Below are 18,193 nucleotides of genomic sequence, written 5' to 3' on the forward strand. Positions count from 1 at the left end.
TGATTCAGATCTTTTAAAAGCCTGTTGGGGCACCTGGGTGGCTCAGTTGGTTAAGCGTCCAACTTCGGCTTAGGTCATGATCTCACAATTCTGGAGATTGAGCCCCACCCATGTCAGGCTCTGTGCTGACAGCTCAGAACCTGGAGCCTGGTTCAGATTCTGTGTTCCTCTCTCTCTCTGCTCCTTCCCCGCTTGCACTCTGTCTCTCTGTCTCTCTCAAAAATGAATAAACATTAAAAAAAAATTTTTTTTAATTAAAGATTGTTATGTGAACTTTTTTAAAAGTTTATTTATTTTGAGAGAGAGAGAGCGCAGCAAGGGAGGGTCAGAGAGAGAGGAAGGGAGAGAGAGAATCCCAAGCAGGCTCTGCACTGTCAGCATGGAGTCTGATGTGGAGCTTGAACTTATGAACCTTGAGATCATGACCTGAGCCAAAACCAAGAGTCAGATACTTAACCAACTGAGTCGCCCAGGTGCCCCTCTTATTATGCGAACTATTAATGGGTTGGTATTGACCTTCCAATTCCAGTATTGTCCATCAGTTGTCTTGCAACGATGTCACAAAATAAAGAATAATATTTTTTCAGGTGAGTCCTGGGCCTCTTGGGAACTCAGGCAGAATTGTGAGATGCCCTCTGTGCCTCCCACCTGACCAAGCACTCCTACTGCCAGCTGGGGGCCTCCATCTGGATTGCCCTTGAGCCTGTCTTCTCTCCCACTTTCCTGTTGCCTGACTCCCCTCAAGAAAAGCCCTGCTGCCTTGACTGAGTCTTGAGATGGTTGTAGACAAGTATCTATCTAAGTTGTGAATGACCAGCCGATTTAACCCTCCTTGGTAATTGACCCAAAGGAGGGATATTTGATTCCATGCAGTCTCTTGCCTAGATGCAACCTTGTTTAAGAGCATGAGATCATTGGGACAGGAAGATTAAAAGTCAGAAACTTAAGGAGTGTCTGGGTGGCCCAGTTAGCTAAGCATCCGATTCTTGATTTGGGTTCGGGTCATGATCTCATGGTTCATGAGAGGAGTCCCATGCTGACATTGTGGAGGCTGCTTGGGTGTTCTCTCTCCCTTTCTCTCTACCCCACCTCCCACTCACATGCACATGCACACACATGTGTGTGCTCTTCCTCTCTCAAAATAAATAAACTTGAAAAAAAATCAGAAACTTAAGAAAAGTCTTCTCTGCCCCCATGATCAGATCCTTACTGTTCATCAAAGGATGATCTCAACATTGAGACAAATCATGAACCACAGGCACCTTTTGATTAGATTATTTTGGCCTGCTTTTTAAGCATTATTCTTATTTTGATTGTTTATTGGGCCATTTTATTCTCTTTTCAAACTCATTGAAAGCACCTTCAAGTGTGCATTTGATTTTCTTCTAATCTCATGCTTCATCCACAGGATTGACGTCATTGTGAATGTAAAGTGTCATTCCTTTTTGTGTTATGATTTTAGGAGAAGGGTAGTATTTTTTTTTCTTTTGGGTTCTGTTAAAGTTATTTTGACACTTGTTAAGACAAGACTTTATTTAAGACTACTGCAAGAAGGGTATCACAATAGGGGAGAGAATTGGGTTCAACTCCAAAATCATCAAGGGCATGTGAGGACTTATAGCCATTGACCAGAATGAGGGTTGTGGATAGAAACCTACTAAGAGGGGATATCAAGGATGGAGGGATCCTTCCTAAAGCCTGGCCAAGAACTTAGACATTGGCAGTCTCTCTCCATTGACCAGGTTCTCTTCCTTCTGACCAGGTTCCATCCCTGGGCTCTGTCCTTAGTGCACTGGCTCTGCCCATGTAGTCCAGGCTGAGCAAGAATCCTACTGAGCCAGGGCACCTGGGTGGCTCAGTGGGTTGAGCATCTGACTTCAGCTCAGGTCATGATCTCTCAGTTAGTGAGTTCAAGCCCCATATTGGGCTAACTGCTATCAGCACAGAGCCCACTTCACATCTGTCTCTGCTCTCTGCCTGTCCCTGCTTGTGCTTTCTCAAAAATAAACAAATATTAAAAAAAAAAAAAAAAAGAAGAATCCCAGTGAGCCACTTTGGTGAACATCCCCCACCCTTGATATCTGATCAAATTCTTTATCTTCCACCTTTCATATCTGCCCACCCTGGCCTGCCTTCAGCAAGGATCCTCTGAAATTGGCATAGCCAGGATCCCCCCACCCTTGATGTTCCCTCTTAGTAATTTTCTTTTTTTTTTAATTTTTGTAAAATGTTTATTTTATTTTTAAGAGAGACTGAGTATGAGTGGGAGAGGGGCAGAGAGAGAGAGGGAGACACAGGATCTGAAGCAGGCTCCAGACTCTGAGCTGTCAGCACAGGGCTTGAACTCCCAAACCGTGAGATCATGACCTGAACTGAAGTTGGCACTTAACCCACTGAGCCACCCAGGCGCCCCACCTCTTAGTAATTTTCTGTTCACTGACCCTCACCCTGATCCTGGGCTATAAATCTCTACTTTTCCTTGTTGTATTAGGTCTTGAGTCCACTCTTCCTCTCCTACTGCAGAATCCCATTCAGTGGTCCCCCCCGAATAAAGTCTCCCTTACTGTCTTTACCAAGTGTGTGAATACATTTTCTTTAACAACATCCAAGGTGGAAGGTAAAGAGCTTGGCCAGATATCAAGAGTGAGGGGTTCTCTCTATTCTGACTTAGCAGGTTTCTTGCTAAGACTGGACTTTGCAGCCCCAGCAAGACCGGAGGGACACAGAAGGCCAAACCCGAGGCCTAGAAGAGGGCTCAGGGGAGCCCAACTATAGTTTGGTCAAGGCGGGGCAGGGGGATGGGTCTTGAACACTTCTCAGAATGTCCTCACAGAAATGGCTACAGCTCAGAATTGCCCCGTGAATTCTAAAAAATCCAGAAGTTCCAGGCCCATCTCAAATCTAAATAGCCCTCGCCACCAGATGAGAGAGGAGTTGGTAAAATTCAATAACTCAGAAACCAAAGATCCACCGCAAACCACTGACAAGAGACACTCTTGCTTCAATCACTCTTGGGGATGGGAGGAGAGCCAGACAGGAAACTGTGGGGAAGTGGCTTGCCCAGTTCAGATTCCTCCTGGTGTGGTATGTGTGTGTATGTGTGTATTTATTTATTTATTTTGGGGGACAGAGAGAGAGAGAGAGAGAGAGAGAGAGAGAGTGGGGAAGGGGCAGAGAGAGACAGAGATAGAGAGAATCCCAAGCAGACTCCCCACTGTCAGCACAGAGCCCCATGCAGGACTCCATCCCACTGACCCCGAGATCATGACCTGAGCCGAAATCAAGAGTTAGATGCTTAACCAACTGAGCCACCCCCCAGGTGCCCCCTGTTGTGTTTCTTTTAAGGTTGAACGTAAATCAGAGAAGTGATTGCTTCTTCACTGGGCAAATCTTTGGAATTTCCTGAGTCGGGGGAAAGGAGTGGTGTCCGTCCTCAACATTGTGTCTCTCAGGGACAACATCATTAATCGAGACAGCCTTTCTGTGGTCAGGCTCTGCCCGGGCAGGACAGGTGCAGCCCTGAGGCTGGGACATCTCCCTTGGTCTCCACGAGCTCCACCCCCCCTTTTTTTTTCTAAGAATGATACCTTGACTTTTCATAAAACATTATGCAAATAAAGCTTCATTGTCTCCCCGCTCCACCCGTCTGCCTCCCCTTACCCCTCCTGTGTAGCTGCCATAGAGGTGCCCCTGCTGTGCAGAACTGTAGCAGAGACAGGAGCTGTGGTCAGGCCTCAGCCATGTGTCCTGAGTTCCTACCATCTGGGCTCCAGCATTCCCCATTCCATCCAGCTCCAGCTTCCCCATTCAGGGAAGCAAACGAGGAACCACCACGACCCATGTTTTCCCGAAAAGGCAACCAGAAGCTCAGGGCACTTAAGGACACATGGCTACAAAGTGCTGGATCTCTGGACACGATTCATCCATGATGACATCCCTCTGTTTCCCAGGGAGCCCAGCGAGCAGGGGTCAGCTGGCCCAGTAAAGGGGAAAACGCAATGCATCTGCCAGAGCCGCAGGACATGGGCTGTTACGGAGGGCAGGGAGAGAGACCCTGGGTTCGAGAAAGGTTGCTAAAGGGGTCAGGAAAAAGGAACGGGGCAGGGGTGGGGGACGCCTGGGTGGCTCAGTCGGTGAAGCGTCCAACTTCTGCTCAGGTCATGATCTCAGGGTTCGTGAGTTCAAGCCCCGCATTGGCCTCTGTGCTGACAGCTCGTAGCCTGGAGCCTGCTTCAGATTCTGTGTCTCCCTCTCTCTCTGTCCCTCCCCCACTGGCGCTCTGTCTCTGTCTCTGTCTCTCTCAGAAATAAACATTAAAAAAAGAAAGAAAGAACAAGGAAATGGAAGAGCACCTACAGAAGTGACTTCATTTCTGGGAACTCCCTTTCCCCTGACCCAGGAAATAAATTGACAAGTCTTAGGGGCTCTCTAGGCGGCCCCAATTTATGGTTCACTTTTTGAAAGTAGACAAAGGGACTCACTTTTCTTGAAAACCTCTAAGCGCCCCAAACTGTGCAGTGTCCCCTTCATCAGTCCTATTAAACACGGCTTTTCTTACTGCATTCGCTGTGTCCCGAGTCAAGCGTATCCTTAAATTGTGGTTAGGCTTTGTGGCTTCGTGACTCTCCCACAATTAACCCGTATTTAAACACAATTTGTCAGTGTTTTTTTTTTTTTTTTCTTTTTTTCTTTCTAGCCTGAAAACCTCTTGTACTACAGTCAAGACGAGGAATCGAAAATAATGATCAGTGACTTTGGACTGTCAAAAATGGAGGGCAAAGGAGACGTGATGTCCACAGCCTGCGGCACCCCGGGCTATGTTGGTAAGCACAGCGTGGGTGTCGTATCAGCTTCTTCGGTCTTAAGCACTTCGGCCCTGGCGCATGATCGCAGCTGCCTTCATTCCCCTTAAGGGGAGAATAAAAAGGCCAAGAGACATTGGAACGAGTTAGAAGAGAGGCGATTTCCCCTGAAACCTTTTAATAATCGGGCAGAAATCCTGTCTCATTGGGGTGTGGGCCTGGGTGGAAGCCAGGAGTTGATTGGATGAGTTCCCACGTTCTGATGCCAGAAATAGTGCCTCCGTATCTGTGTTTTCAAATGATTTACAGTGAGACACTGAGATAACCATGAAGTGCAGACACAAACAGAACATGTAAAATGTTGAGATAGAAGCGGCCAGAAAGAGAGTATCGATAGGAGGAATCTGGTTCATGCCTTGTCGAAGTCACTCTCTTGAAGTAGCCAGGCCTGATCTGTACTGGAGAAGCCAAGAATTAAAGTCTTTCCTAAAATCAGAACCCCAGGGCCCTCGTACCAAACATACAGAGAGCAGAAAATGCTACAAGAACTGAACACTCGCATACTGAGAATCATCTTGTGTCTTCTGGGGACCTGGAGAAAGGCCGTCGGTGCCGTTTGTGTTTTCGAGACGTTGACTTACATGAATGTATTCATTCGCTCAGCAAATGTGTACTGAAGTGCATACTATGGACCAGCTGCTGTTGTGGGCACTGGGGTGACGGCTGTGCATGAGTCAGACAGCAGGCCTGCCCTCATGAAGCTTATGTTTTAGTCGGGAGTCACAGACAACAGACAAAGAACAGGGTTGTTTCAGGCCACGGTAGGTGCTATGGAGAAACTCAAATGAGGACATGCCACAGAGCAGCAAGGTGATGGCGGGGAGGGGGACTAGGACGGTTAAGGGCACAGGAATGAGACCTGGGTATTGGCTTGAATGTGGAGAAGCAGACAGCCTTGGGAATGTTAGGGGGCAGAGTGTTCCAGGCAGAAGCATCCATTTGTGCTAAAGCTCTCAAGTGGGAAAGTCCTGGGAAAAGGGTATAAACCGGGAATGTCTGAGAGCAGGAAAAAAATGGGGTTGGAAAAGACTTCTGGAAAACAGAGACCGAGGCTGAATTCTCATTGTACAAACCATGATGGCTTTTCCTAATGAGAACAGGAAGCTCGCCCTGAAAGAGGAGAGGGAATGTTCTGTGACTGGCATCATTCCTGTTTGGTATTAGGTGCAACCGCGTGATCCCCCAGGCAGGCTGAGGAAAGCGGTCCTCCCACCTGATGAGCCTGGGCCCCAGAGCATTGTGGGAAACTCCAAACGCCCTCTGGGGCCCTTCCTGGCCCTTCAGGTGCTGGCCTAACACAGGTGTTATGTCGCAGCCGGTTCATTTGCAAAGGTGCTCAAAGGAGAGGGGAGAAGAGCAGGCTGAGGGGAACGGAGAATAACAGGAAAGGAAGCCACGGACTCGGGGGCGGGGGCCGGGGGAGGAGGTGGCCATGGTGTGACCGGCACAGGCAGGGATCATGTCCCTGGCGGGTGTGTGCGCTGGGCAGAGCCGGGGAGGTTCTTCTGATGGCAGAGGAGCCGTGTGGCACAGGCCTTGATGAGACTAGCGGTACCCTGAGTGCTCTCGGCTCTGGGCCAGCGGAGTGGACCCCGTCGGGGGGACTGGGAATCACGGCCGTGGTGGGAGATGCACGCGAGAGCGCACGTGTGTGCCCCAGGGGCGTGGGGGTGTGACGGGAGCAGGAGCGTGTGCGGCAGGTATGTGGACTCTCTCCGGGTCAGTCCCGGCCGCCAGGCGGGCGGCAGATAAAAGCGAAGATGAGCTTCTTCTCGTTTGTCCTCAAAGATGGGGAGGGAGAAGGCCCGTTCCAACAGTGGCAATTCCCAGACCCCAGAAAATGAAAAGGCCTGTGAGGGCGCGCTGTCCACGCTCCTTGCCGGGATGGCTTTGCCACCTTCTGTGCGGTCCGCTGCCCTGGCCACCGTGGCCGAGAAGCTGAGGGCTCTGTGGCCGCCCCGCTTCCCCCCTGCAGGAGGCCGACTCTCGGGCTGCAGTTCAAATGTTCCGGCAGAAGTGTCCGTATTTACATACGCATCGCACTGTTCTCGTATTTGGCTCTGATGTTGGAAAGCTCCAGCACTTTCTAAATGGATTTTTGCTTCTTTGCGTCTTGGCAGAACCCAGGAATGGCACTTTCTCTGGGTTTCTAAGTGGCTGTCATTCGAGTGGTCTGGTTCTGCTTAGATGTCAGACACTGACGAGTCTGGGAACTGGGAAGCATGTTTAGATGTGGCCCTTGCTCTTTCTACCCTAAATGGTGGCCAGTGGGGCCATCAGGTAATGCTGTTGTCAGATACGGAGTTTTCTCTGAGTGGGGAGGGCTGCGAATGTAGTGGTTCTGCTCATTCATGTGTGTTGAGCACTGAGCTGCCTAGGAAGGCCTCTTAGAGCAAGGAAGGGTTGACACTGGGGGAGCTTATAACCTGTAGACGTACCTCGGGCAGTGAGCAACAGAGATCGGGCTGTTTCCTCCCCTGCCCCCTCAGTCTGCATGGCTAACTCCTGATATTCAGCCATCAAAGCCCAACTTACATGTTGCCCCCTTTTGGTTGCTTTCCCAACACCCATTCTCTCTTTTGTCATCCTAGTTCTTTTCCTGACCCTTTTTACATCATTGCATCGGGGTCCATATGCACCGGTGTCCCTTTCCCACCGCACCACACGTTTTTCTCGGGCAGGGACTATCTTACTCATCTTTGCACAAATGCTTGTTAAACTGGTAAAAACCCAAGGTTCGCAGAAATTAGCATTTCTCTCTGTCTCCTCTTTTCCCATTCATTCGGCATGCATTTATTAAGTTTATGTGCTGTGCTCAGTGGTTTGGTGTTAAGAATATGAATGTGTAGAGCCAGAGTTTCAGACTTTAAAATGCTCACAGTGTTGTGAGAAAAAGAGGGAAAACCAGTAAATAGAATAACGTCTGGTAAGTGCTACGTTATTCATCATTCAAGGATTATGTATTTAGTGCCTACCTGCTGTTCTAGAGACTGGGGATGCATCAGTAGAAAGGAAAAGAAAAACAGGGGGCACCTGGGTGGCCTGGTCAGTTGAGCATCTGACTTCAGGTCAGGTCGTGATCTCGTGGTCCATGAGTTCGAGCCCCACATTGGGCACAGAGCCCACTTTGGATCCTCTGTCTCCCTCTCTCTGCCACTCCCTTGCTCATGCTCTTTCTCCCTCAAAAATAAGTAAAACATTAAAAAAAAAAACAAGAAAAGAAAAACAGATAAAAGTCCCTGCCCTCAACCAAGGTACTTATATTTGAGCGAGAAGGAGATAGACTGTATGCAAACAGCTAAGTCTGTTAATATCTTAGATTGACGAGTGCTATGAAGAAAAATAAAGCAGGAAAGAGAATAGTTTGTGTGTTTGTGTGTGTGTGTGTGTGTGTGTGTGTGTGTGTGTGTGTGTGTGTAGGGGGTGGCAATTTTAAATGTAGTAATCAAGGCAGCCCTCACTGAGAGGGTGACAGTGGGGTCAAGGTTTGATAGGAGTGAAGGAGTTGGCCATGTTGTTCTTTGGAGGAAAAGCGTTCCAAGGATGGTGCAAAGGCCCTGAGGCAGGGGTATGTGGGAGAACAACAGGAGTGGGGTGAACAAAGAGAAGAGCAGTAGAAGATGAAGTCAGAGAACTAACAGGCGGAGCATGTGCAGACCAGGACTTAGAAGTCATTGTCAAGACCCTGACTTTTACTCAGGGTGGTGAGGAGCCATTGGAGGGTTCTGAGACAAGGCATGGCATGATCTGACCTGTACCAGGATCCCTCTAGGAGACAGGTGGGGATTAGGAGAGATGCCAGGGTGGAAGAAGGGAGACCAGTTAGAAGGCTCTGGAATTATTCAAGTGAGAAATGGTGGGAGCTGGGCTAGGTTGGCAGAGTGGAAGTGGTAAGAAAGTATCAGATTCCAGAAAAAAATTTGAAGGTAATTTCATGAAGATTTTCTGAAAAATTAAAAGTAGGGCTTGAGAGAGAGAAGCCAATGATAGTTCTAAGGTATTTTTTTGGCCTGAGCCTCTGAAAGGAGGCTGTTACCTTTACTTTAGATGTCAAAGTCTGTGGAAAGAGCAGGCTACCGAAGTATTACCAGGGGTTCAGATTTTGATTTGTTAAAGTTTGCAAGATCCAGAAGGCGGTTGGACTGTAAGTCTGGAGTTCTCTCAAGAGGTCCTGTCTGCAGCAAGATGTAGTTGATTCTCATCACACGTAGTAGTCATGCTCTGTAACGTCACCACCAGCGCTGAACTAGTAAATACTGACCTACTGTTACCCGGGAAATAGAGGTTTAGGGTCCTTGTGAGTCTCTGGTCACAGCGTTGTCATCTACTGATGGATACGTGACCTTGTTTTATACATATTTCTATTTAACGACATCTTATTTAATATATATTATTTTTTTAATGTTGATTTTATTTTTGAGAGAGAGACCGAGCATGAGCAGGGGAGGGCAGAGAGAGAGGGAGACACAGCATCCGAAGCAGGCTCCAGGCTCCAAGCCATCAGCACAGAGCCCGATGCAGGGCTTGAACTCACGAACTGCGAGATCATGACCTGAGCCAGAGTCAGATGCTTAAGTGACTGAGCCACCCAGGCGCCCCTAATATATATTCTTGATTCGTGAACGATGAACTCATGGCTAACAGCACCATAACTTACACGTAAGTGAAGCTGGTCTAGCCACACATTTTCTCTGTAGGCACATTTCCACTTTCTTGTGCCAGGAACACTAGACGGCACTTCATCGCTGCACTTGGGGGCTGTTTTAAACCATGAATCTACAAAATGCACAAAAATGTAAAAAACATGACAGCAGCTAGACCATGAAAATGATACTTGTTTGTAGTGTGAGAGGCGAAACAGGAGGGCAGAGTGTCACCTTGTCTGACCTCTAAGCAGGGAACGTGAGCTTTGGAAACTCAGTTTGAGCCTCTCTGCTCATGTCCACACGTGACCACAAAAGCACGGCAAGTATTGATTTGGGGGCTACAAGTAAATTTTAGTGAGTAGGCAAATTAAAAGTGCAGAATCCGTGAGTAATGAGGATGGACCGTATTTGGAGGCTGATGTATTTTTTTTAATGTTTATTTATTTTTAGGGAGAGAGAGAGAGAGAAAGAGAGAGCAGGGGAGGGGCAGAGAGAGAGGGAGAGAGAGAATCCAAGCAGGCTACACATTGTCAGCACAGAGCCTGACACGGGGCTCAACCTCACAAACCATGAGATCATGATCTGAGCTAAAATCAGGAGTCGGACACTCAACTGATTGAGCCACCCAGGCGCCCCAAGAGGCTGATGTATTTTGAAGCTGTGAATCTGGATGAAGTGGCTAAGGGGGCAGCAGGGAAAGATGGAGGAGAAGAAAGGTCCCAGGGCTGAGTCCTGGAGCCCCGGGGACTCTGAAGAGGCAGCATGTGAAACAGGAAGGGAACCAGAGTGGTGTGGTATCCTGGGAAGCGCTTTGAGTTGGAGAAAGTACCTTGTGTCAGTTGCTATTAAGTCAAGTAAGATGTTGACTGGGTGTTGATCGTTGGCTTTGGGGGCCTTGAATTATGGATTAATTGAACCATTAATTAATTAAGCCAGTGGGAGCCCGACAGCCAGAGTAATGCTGTGAAGTGGCTTTTTGTAAGAGGACCCCAGCGTGCTGTCAACCCTGGGGTTGGACACCACCACCCCCACCCGCCCCCCAACACTGGCTTATCTCTGCAAGATCAGGACGCTGTTGGCATCTTGGACAAAGAAACCGCGGCCTCATCCCTACTGGCCAGTCTCGACCTAAACAGGGCAGAGCCCAGTCCCAGTCAGCACTCCTCTGATTCTGGGGGCCATGCTGTCCAGGAGCCCGAGCCAGGTGCAGAGTGTTGCTGTCTGCTTTTAGCCATAGTTCAGACTTCAGACCCCTTCTCGGTAGAAGTATTGATTTCAATTTACGGGCACTGTTGTTTTGTTTTTGTTGTTCTTACGGCTGTTGCCTAAATGACTGTTCAGCTAAATAGTGAACTTTGGCAATGTCAAAATGACTTCAATTTTTTTTAAGTTTGTTTGTTTGTTTGTTTATTTATTTAGAGAGAGAGAGAGTATATGCAAGTGGGGAGGGTCAGAGAAAGGGAGACAGAATCCCAAGCAGGCCTTGGGCTGTCAGCACAGAGTCCAACGTGGAGCTTGATTCCACTAACTGTGATATCATGACCTCGGTCGGATGCTTAACCGACTGAGCCACCCAGGCGCCCCAAGATTACTTCAATTTAAATCAGCTCTCTAGCTATGAATAAATAGTGAAAAAAGGGCTGTTTATCCCATGTATCCCAGCACACACGCGGTGCCTGAAAAGGCAAAGGGATCTGATCACCCTTGAATTCATCCTTTACCCTGAACAGCTGCCCTGATGTTACATGTCCTTTAAAAGAACAAGGGTCCTTGCAGAACATCACATCACTGATGGCAGGAGAATGTGGGCCTCGCTCCATCCCTGTGTATGGGGGTCCCACTGCAGGCATCTCTTAGAGCCGCTCCAACACCGAGGGCCCCTCCAATGGTGTATGACCAGTGGTGATACAGACCCATATTTGGTAGCATGTGTGCAGTATGAAGTAACCGACATATTTCAGAAGCAACATTACAAATACAGGTGAGAGAGGAATCAGCAAGGCCTGGAACGACCAGGGAAAAACTCTTGGAGGAGGCGTGATTTGCAGGAAGAGTAGAATTCCAGGCCAAGACAAGGAGAGTAATGGATGTGGGCAAGCAGGAGAACAAAGGCTCAGAGTCCCCAGCTGCTTCTTATCGTGTGTGGAAGAAATATGCAGACTCGTTTGGCTTGGAGAGGGGGCTTGCCCAAACAAGGACTCGGACCAAGAGTCAGATGCTCAACCGATTGAGCCACCCAGGGGCCTCCACCCTTCTGCAATTTCTGAACGGCTCCTCTCTAAATACTGGATACTGTGATGGAGTATCATGGTCTCTAAACTTCACTGTAGTGTCGAGGAGGGAAAGAAACCTTGCAGCATTTTGGAACTTTTTTTTTTTCTTTTAATGACTAAAACCCAAAACACCGGAATGCCTGTAAAGGTCCTCTTAATCTTGAAGTGAAGCTTGTCAGCCTTCAGGAGGAGCGAAGTAGACATCCCACTGTGGTCACAAACCCATGAGGGCAGAGGCTGGATCTCAGGATGACCTTTGAGGGCGACATCACAGGGTTATTTCTTGCCACGTTGCCCTGAATTGCCTTAACTCCGAACATTTCCTTTCCTCCCTCCCACTGAATTCCAGGTCTCTCCCACGTTTTAGAACACCAGCTGCCCTCCCATTTTCCACTCCCTTCCCATTCCTTAGCCTCACCCCTCCACCCACTGGCCACATTCTGGCTTTGGTAGCATTTGAATAGTACTCCATCTCAGATCGGAACGGTAATTATAAACCAGGATGGCGCTTTCGTGGGGACTTTTCATGCCTGTGGTAAAATTCAAGAGGCTACTAGGAAAATCAGAGCAAGCCACTGTTTTGCGATGCATTTTTAGTAAATTACAACTCTGAGGGAAGGAAGAGAAAGCTTTCCAAGGGAACTTGTCCGGCCGAGGACAGAGCTAGCCAAAGAGAGCCCTACTCCTCTTAACTTCCGTGACTTTGGGTTGAAGGCAAACCACAGGCAAAGAATGAGTCTGTGTTTCAGCTGAATTTTTAACTGCCGGCAATCCAGGCTACACTTCTCCAAACCTTGGTGAAGCCACACGGTTTATGGAGCGGCTTGTAGTAAAGCCCCTCATTAACTGTTTTTTTCTTGTCTAACCCCACCTGCTGCAGAGTCCGCTTACAGAAGGAGTTGTGACTAAGCATGGTTGCTCATACTGCCTGTTGTAATCAGTTCTTCCTGAAGTCAAACTCCACCCTGAAATGGATGCCCGAATTTTCTTTTCTTTGGTGTGTAGAATTTTATTTATCATCTCCGAACAGGCAGCCGCTGGGCAGAAATGTCGTTTTTCTCTCCCAGTGTTTCAAAGAAAGCCTTCTCAGGGTGCGTGGGTGACTCAGTTGGTTAAGCTTCCGACTTCGGCTCAGGTCATGATCTTGCAGTTCATGAGTTTGAGCCCTGCGTCGGGCTCTGTGCTGACAGTTCAGAGCCTGGAGCCTGCTTCGGATTCCGTCTCCCTCTCTCTCTACCCCTCCCCTGCTCATCCTCTGTCTCTCTCCCCAAGATAAATAAACATTAAGAAAAAAATTAAAAGAAAGCCTTCTCACCACTTCTCCAGCATGCAACTTCTCCAACATGCAACTTCTCCAACTCGTTGCAACTGGATTACAGTTCAATTTAAGGCTTTCTGTACTAATCCACCACATGAATTGGTGCTGCACGGATTCCTTCTCCCCACCTGTGGAAATTCCCTAAAACGCAGAGTCCCATGCAGCTTTTCACTTGAGCTCAGATTCTTTTCCACGAAGGCGTAACTTCAGGACAAAATAGCAGGTGACCTTCAGGACAAGAGACTGAGGCATAGAAAGATAACACATCTGGAGCACCTGAGTGGCTCAGTTGGTTGAGCGTTTGACTCTTGATTTCGGCTTGGGTCATGAGCTCATGGTTGGTGAGTTCAAGCCCCAAGTTGGGCTCTACACTGGCAGCGTGGAGCCTGCTTGGGATTCTCTCTCTCCCTCTCTCTCTGCCCCTCCTCTCTCTCTCTCTCTCTCTGTCTCTCAAAATAACTAAATAAACTTTAAAAGAAAAAAGAAAGATAACAAATTCTCCGAGATACATTGGCTCAGGGCTCAGCCTGTAATTCTGTCCTCTAACTCACTGCTGGATCTGAGATGGCAGAGATGTGGCACCACTCTGTGTGTGCAATCTAATGATTTTAAAAGCCCTCTGCTAGAAGATCACTCTTCTCACTACTTCTCTGTTAAGCTCCTCCCTGTAAAGACCCTATCACATTGCCTAACCTGGCTAGCACAGCCGAACTTGAATCCAGGCCCTACCATCTCCTTCCATGAGCCACTTGGGGGAAAGCCGTGATAGTAAAAGAAGTCTCCACTACCTCTGACCACGACTGACTCCCATCTCTTAGGGCCTTTTCGTCGTGACACACATGAAGTTCAAGTCGAGGGCCTTTCTCCTTGACCTCCACAGAGAGGTGAGGTCAGCCAGCAAGAGGCACAAAGGAACCTTGGACTAGGTCACAGGATGGCAAGCAGCCTGTCTGCCAGCCTCTTCTTGCTGATGTCACAGGCAGGTTGGACATTTCCGACACATTTCCAAAGACAGAAGCACATTCGACGAAAGGTAGAGTGCCGCTAATCTTAGTGTCCCATGGGCTCTGTCTCTGCAGGTAGGGCGAAGGCAGGAGTTTCATACACTGCAAAGAATTAGGGAAAAAATTAGGATATGCCCATTTTTATAAGTAGTCTTCTGGAACACATTTTTCTAACTCCCCTTTAAAAAAGAATTATAATTGGGGCCAATGGAAAGAAGAATTGGTTGGATCTGGGCAGTGCCCCCTTGCTGCTGGTTAAAAGATTGGAAAGAGCTTAGGGTGATGGGGAAGGTAATCTTGATACACCTGGCCTGGAGGTAGGAGAGGGTGGGATGCTGTGGGGGAAGGCAGAGGGCCAGGGAGAGAGAATGTGAGAGTACTGTCACTCTCTTCTCTCAGTAAATGCAGAACCATGAAGGTACCATGGCTAGCCAGTGTTCCTCAGCCATCGTGGGAATCTTTGATATTATGGTGGACTGTTCCCATGCCCGGGCACCGTCAGTAATGATCGACAGGCAGTTCCTGGGTTGTGGTGTCTAGAACGGTGCCTGGACCTAGAGGGGATGTATGAGTGTGTCGGTGAATAAGCGAATAAAAGGATCGACAACTCGGTGAACAAAGGGACCCAAGTGCGCAGGAGGTTGGTATGGGGGTTGTAAGTCTCTTTCCAGCTCCAAGATTCAAGTACTCAGACATGCCCTCCCATCACTTGTGGGCCCAGTTCAATTCTGATTTCCAAAGGCTCTGATCAAAAGGGTGGAAATCTCCATTTACAAATCATTTCCATTATGTAAAGCAAGAATGAAGGGAAAGTACCAAGTGATGTCAAGGAACTGTCCATCCTTCACTCTAACAAACAATAAAACCTCCATTCTGTTTTTATCCTATGGTTCTCTCAACCCTTCATCCTTACATAATAACTACTACTAGCTCTGACTATACCTTATTATATGTTTATTGTTTCCATTAAGCCTCATTACAGTCCTGAAGGTTGGGCTCTGTTAATGTTCCCATTTTACAGATGAACAAAATGGAGGCTTAACAAGATTAAATGACTGGCCCAAGTCCACAGATGTAGTAAGTGGGAGATCCTAGATTTCTTTCACTGCGAAGCCAGTGTGCATGGCTATTTAAAACTTCTTAAATCCGGGGCACCTGGGTGGCTCGGTGAAGTGTCCGACTTTGGCTCAGGTCACAATCTCATGGTTCATGAGTTCAAGCCCTGTGTTGGGCTCTGTGCTGACAACTCAGAGCCTGGAGCCTGCTTCAGATTCTCTCTCTCAAAAATAAAATAAAGTAGCATTAAAAGAAAAAAAAAAACCCTAAAAAATAAATAAAACTTCTTAAATCCAGGGGCACTTGGCTGGCTCAGTCAGTTGAGTATCCGACTTTTGCTGCCGGCTCAGGTCATGATCATCATGATCTCACGGTTCATGGGATTGAGCCCTGCATAGGCTCTGTACTGACAACAAGGAGCCTGCTTGAGATCCTCTCTCTCTGCCCCTCCCCTAAGCACATGCCCTCTCTCCAGCTCTCTCAAAATAAATAAATACACTTAAAAAAATTCTTAACTCCAGACAGCTAAAGTTGTTTCAAGTTACAACCACCTAAATCCATTTGACATTTAAAGGAAACCATTTCACATCTTTACCTCCCATTTAATGACAGAACAGTCATTCCTACCTTTCCCACTCTTTCGTGTTTAAACCTGTTAATTTCTTCTTCGAGCACAACACAAGGGCATATGCTCAAAACTTACTAGCCACAGCCTTTCTTCCCCACCCCGTGTCTTTCCTGTTCTCTAGTCTTTTTATTTGCACCTTCTGCACTATTTGACTGTTGGAGGTAATATATCCTTTCCTGGATACTTGGAGTTTTATTTAGAGTAGGTTCAGTATTTTCAGGGCTGTATTCAGGGTTAAAGATCAACACCTGTGCCATCTTGCCACACTCTTGTCTGGCTTAGTCTGATCGTCTCCTTAAGAAGGCAGCTGTGGCTGGTGTTACTTCTGCAGCTGTGTCCACCCAGCTGGAGCACCCAGAACAGGTGCTCCATGGCATAGGGCCCACGTCTGCTTCCCTCACACTACAAAGCCAGTGCCTGAAATGGAACCCAAGCTGTTAAATAACTGAGGAACGTAAGAAACACTGCCTGGGTCCCATGGTTCTGGGTCCCGGGCCTCCACTTTCTGGCATGGAGGGCTGCTCCCCACCCCAGGCCACCCCTCCTGCATGTCCTCTGCTTCACCCACTGGAGGTGGTCAACTTTGAGGTACTGAGTACAGTGGTACTTAGACTTCCATAGAGGAGAACAGACGGCCTTGACCATGAACCTGGTAACAGGGGGAGATATTCTCAATCTCCTCCCCTCCCTCTGTAGAAACTGCTCTTCAGCACTCCCTTGAGAGCACAGGGAAAGGGAAAATTCTTTTTCTGTTTTCTGTGAGCCTGGGGGTTGAGTGCCGCCCCTGCTTCAACAGAGCCCCTCTTCCTGCTTCCAGTTAGACTTGGTTAAGCCTTTTGCTCCTCTCTCTTTCAGGAAGGAAAATGGGCAATTTAATTGTTTCAAAAACAAGATGAAAGGTTTCTGAATTTTTTTTTTTTTCCTCTTGGAATCTCTGAATTCCTTTACCAGGAACCCTTGCTTTCAACCAATATAAAACAGCTTGGCCTGGAGGACGCTTCCCACCAAGTGGAATTTTCCACAGTGGGTTGGTCGTGAGTCTCACAGCAGTAAATTCAATTATTTCAAATTTTGAACCAACTGTTCGCTGAACAGCATGAGACGAGCGTGGGGCTCAGAAGGAGGGCCCCGTCTGTCCACACAGATCTCCAGCAGCTCGGGCTGCTCTGCCGAGATCGCGTGGTTCACGTGATTGACTTCTATTTGCTGGAGTAAACCGACCCGGCCAATGGAATGCTCTTTCTACCAGGGAGAGCTAAGAAAACGGAATCGTTAACCCCCAAGGTCTGACCGAGAAGGAGGTTCTGAGAGATCACTTCCCCGAAGGTCTTTCCTGCCCATTAGCCCTAGAAGTAGTGATTCCGAAATCCCTTTGAGACAAGGTCTTAAAAGGAGAGTGGCATGAACTACACAGTCAGCCACAGACAGAGGCATAGGGCTGATTCTACCCGTTTCCTCCCCTCACTTCGTGTCAGGAGTAACCATTGGTTAACCAAACAGAATGTGCTAAGCCCTGAAGATCCAGACCAGAGATACGTCCCTGCTGTCCAGCGGTACCAAGTGAGGTGGTCGGCAGTGTGATTCACACGGTAGGGAGGAGATACAGAGGGGAGGGGAGGAGGCCCAGGAGGCTGGCGTGTCACGGGAGTTTGGTGATGAAACCTGGGAAACCAACACGTGTCACCCAGGTAGAGCTGTTCCCACTCGGCTGCTACCTATCTTGTGTGTGTCCTTTTCGGCGCCTCCGGGTTGGTCTGTTGCCGCTCATGGCCCCCCAGGACTGTGCCTTGAGATGCACTAGAGGAACATCTGTGTCCTCCGGCCTGGAGTCTTGTCCTTCTGTCTCCGCTGTACCAGGAGACTGAGCCCTTTCCCGCTCTGCCTGGGCGCTGATGGCATCTCGAACGAGCCGCAGTGCCAGTTAATGACGGCTCTCTTTGTCAAGTGTCAGTAGCACCAATTAAGTTATTTCCGTGCAAAGCCTCCCTCTGTGAGGAGGTGTGGGGGTGGCGAGAGTCATTGTCACCCTCCCACTGCACGTGAGTTGTGCTGGGTACAGTCAGGAGAGAAAATTGTTTCTCCTTCGTTAGGAAGTTCTTCGGCATCTGACTGGTGTTGGGGGGAGAGATGGATTTGTGATGGGTGTGACTGAGAACCCTTCCCACTCTCTCTCCGAGGCCCCCGTCGGGACTGCGTGCATTTGTTGTCTGAGAGTTTGTACCTTGGAGGCTGTGACATTTTAGAATTACAGCCGAGGGGCGCCTGGGTGGCTCAGTCGGTTAAGCATCCAACTTTGGCTCAGGTCATGATCTCACGGTTCGTGAGTTCAAGCCCCACGTTGGGCTCTGTGCTGACAGCTCGGGGCCTGGAGCCTGCTTCGGATTCTGTGTCTCCCCCTCTCTCTGC

The 18,193-nt window shown here is 48.4% G+C and overlaps 1 protein-coding gene across 5 annotated transcripts in view; it reads left to right on the plus strand.

Annotated features, from left to right (window-relative positions):
* Nucleotides 1-18,193, plus strand: part of CAMK1D (calcium/calmodulin dependent protein kinase ID) — a 438,187-nt gene that overhangs the window by 373,976 nt on the left and 46,018 nt on the right. For all 5 annotated transcript variants that reach the window (XM_045463125.1, XM_045463127.1, XM_045463126.1 and 2 more), the window contains one exon: nt 4,697-4,823. In XM_045463125.1, the coding sequence (XP_045319081.1) occupies nt 4,697-4,823 (127 nt within the window). The remainder of the gene's footprint in view (nt 1-4,696; nt 4,824-18,193) is intronic.

The sequence above is a fragment of the Leopardus geoffroyi genome, chromosome B4, assembly GCF_018350155.1.
Source record: "Leopardus geoffroyi isolate Oge1 chromosome B4, O.geoffroyi_Oge1_pat1.0, whole genome shotgun sequence".
NCBI classification, from domain to species: Eukaryota; Metazoa; Chordata; class Mammalia; order Carnivora; family Felidae; genus Leopardus; species Leopardus geoffroyi.